Genomic DNA, 477 nt, shown 5'->3' with positions numbered 1-477 from the left:
GTTAAATCTATACGCTCAGCTATCGTGGTACTTCTAGAACTTAAGGCCACAAGCCATTAAAGCGGTGCCTATTAAAGCGGTGCTTTTAAGCCGATGCCTGTTGAGATAAGACTTCTCGCCTGCTCTTAACCGCATCAGCCAGTTTTCTCAGTAACACATCCGTCGTGTCCCAGTTAATACAGGCATCCGTGATACTCTGGCCATAGGTGAGATCTTTACCATCGACAACGTCTTGACGCCCTTCGACCAGATGACTTTCTATCATCAAACCGATAATGCGCCTCTCACCATCTGCGATCTGTCCCGCGACATTTTCGCAGACATCCGACTGACGGCGATAATCTTTATTGCTGTTAGCGTGTGAACAGTCGACCATCATCTTGGCATCGAGAGCATTTTTCTCTAGCTGCTCACTCGCATGCTGAACATTCTCTTTATCATAATTAGGACGTGAACCGCCGCGCAGAATGATATGGC

The 477-nt window shown here is 47.4% G+C and overlaps 1 protein-coding gene across 1 annotated transcript; it reads right to left on the bottom strand.

Moving 5' to 3' along the window:
* Window positions 1-85: 85 nt before the first annotated feature.
* On the bottom strand, window positions 86-469 carry LOC106820566 (phospho-2-dehydro-3-deoxyheptonate aldolase, Phe-sensitive-like; the record flags this gene model as incomplete). The annotated part of the gene is made up of 1 exon (XM_014825074.1): window positions 86-469. A coding segment is annotated over one exon (384 nt), but the record flags the coding sequence as incomplete, so codon positions are not given.
* Window positions 470-477: the final 8 nt, after the last annotated feature.

The sequence above is a fragment of the Priapulus caudatus genome, unplaced genomic scaffold (assembly GCF_000485595.1).
Source record: "Priapulus caudatus unplaced genomic scaffold, Priapulus_caudatus-5.0.1 Scaffold23543, whole genome shotgun sequence".
Classification (NCBI taxonomy): domain Eukaryota; kingdom Metazoa; phylum Priapulida; class Priapulimorpha; order Priapulimorphida; family Priapulidae; genus Priapulus; species Priapulus caudatus.
This window is presented reverse-complemented; position numbering and strand designations above follow the sequence as displayed.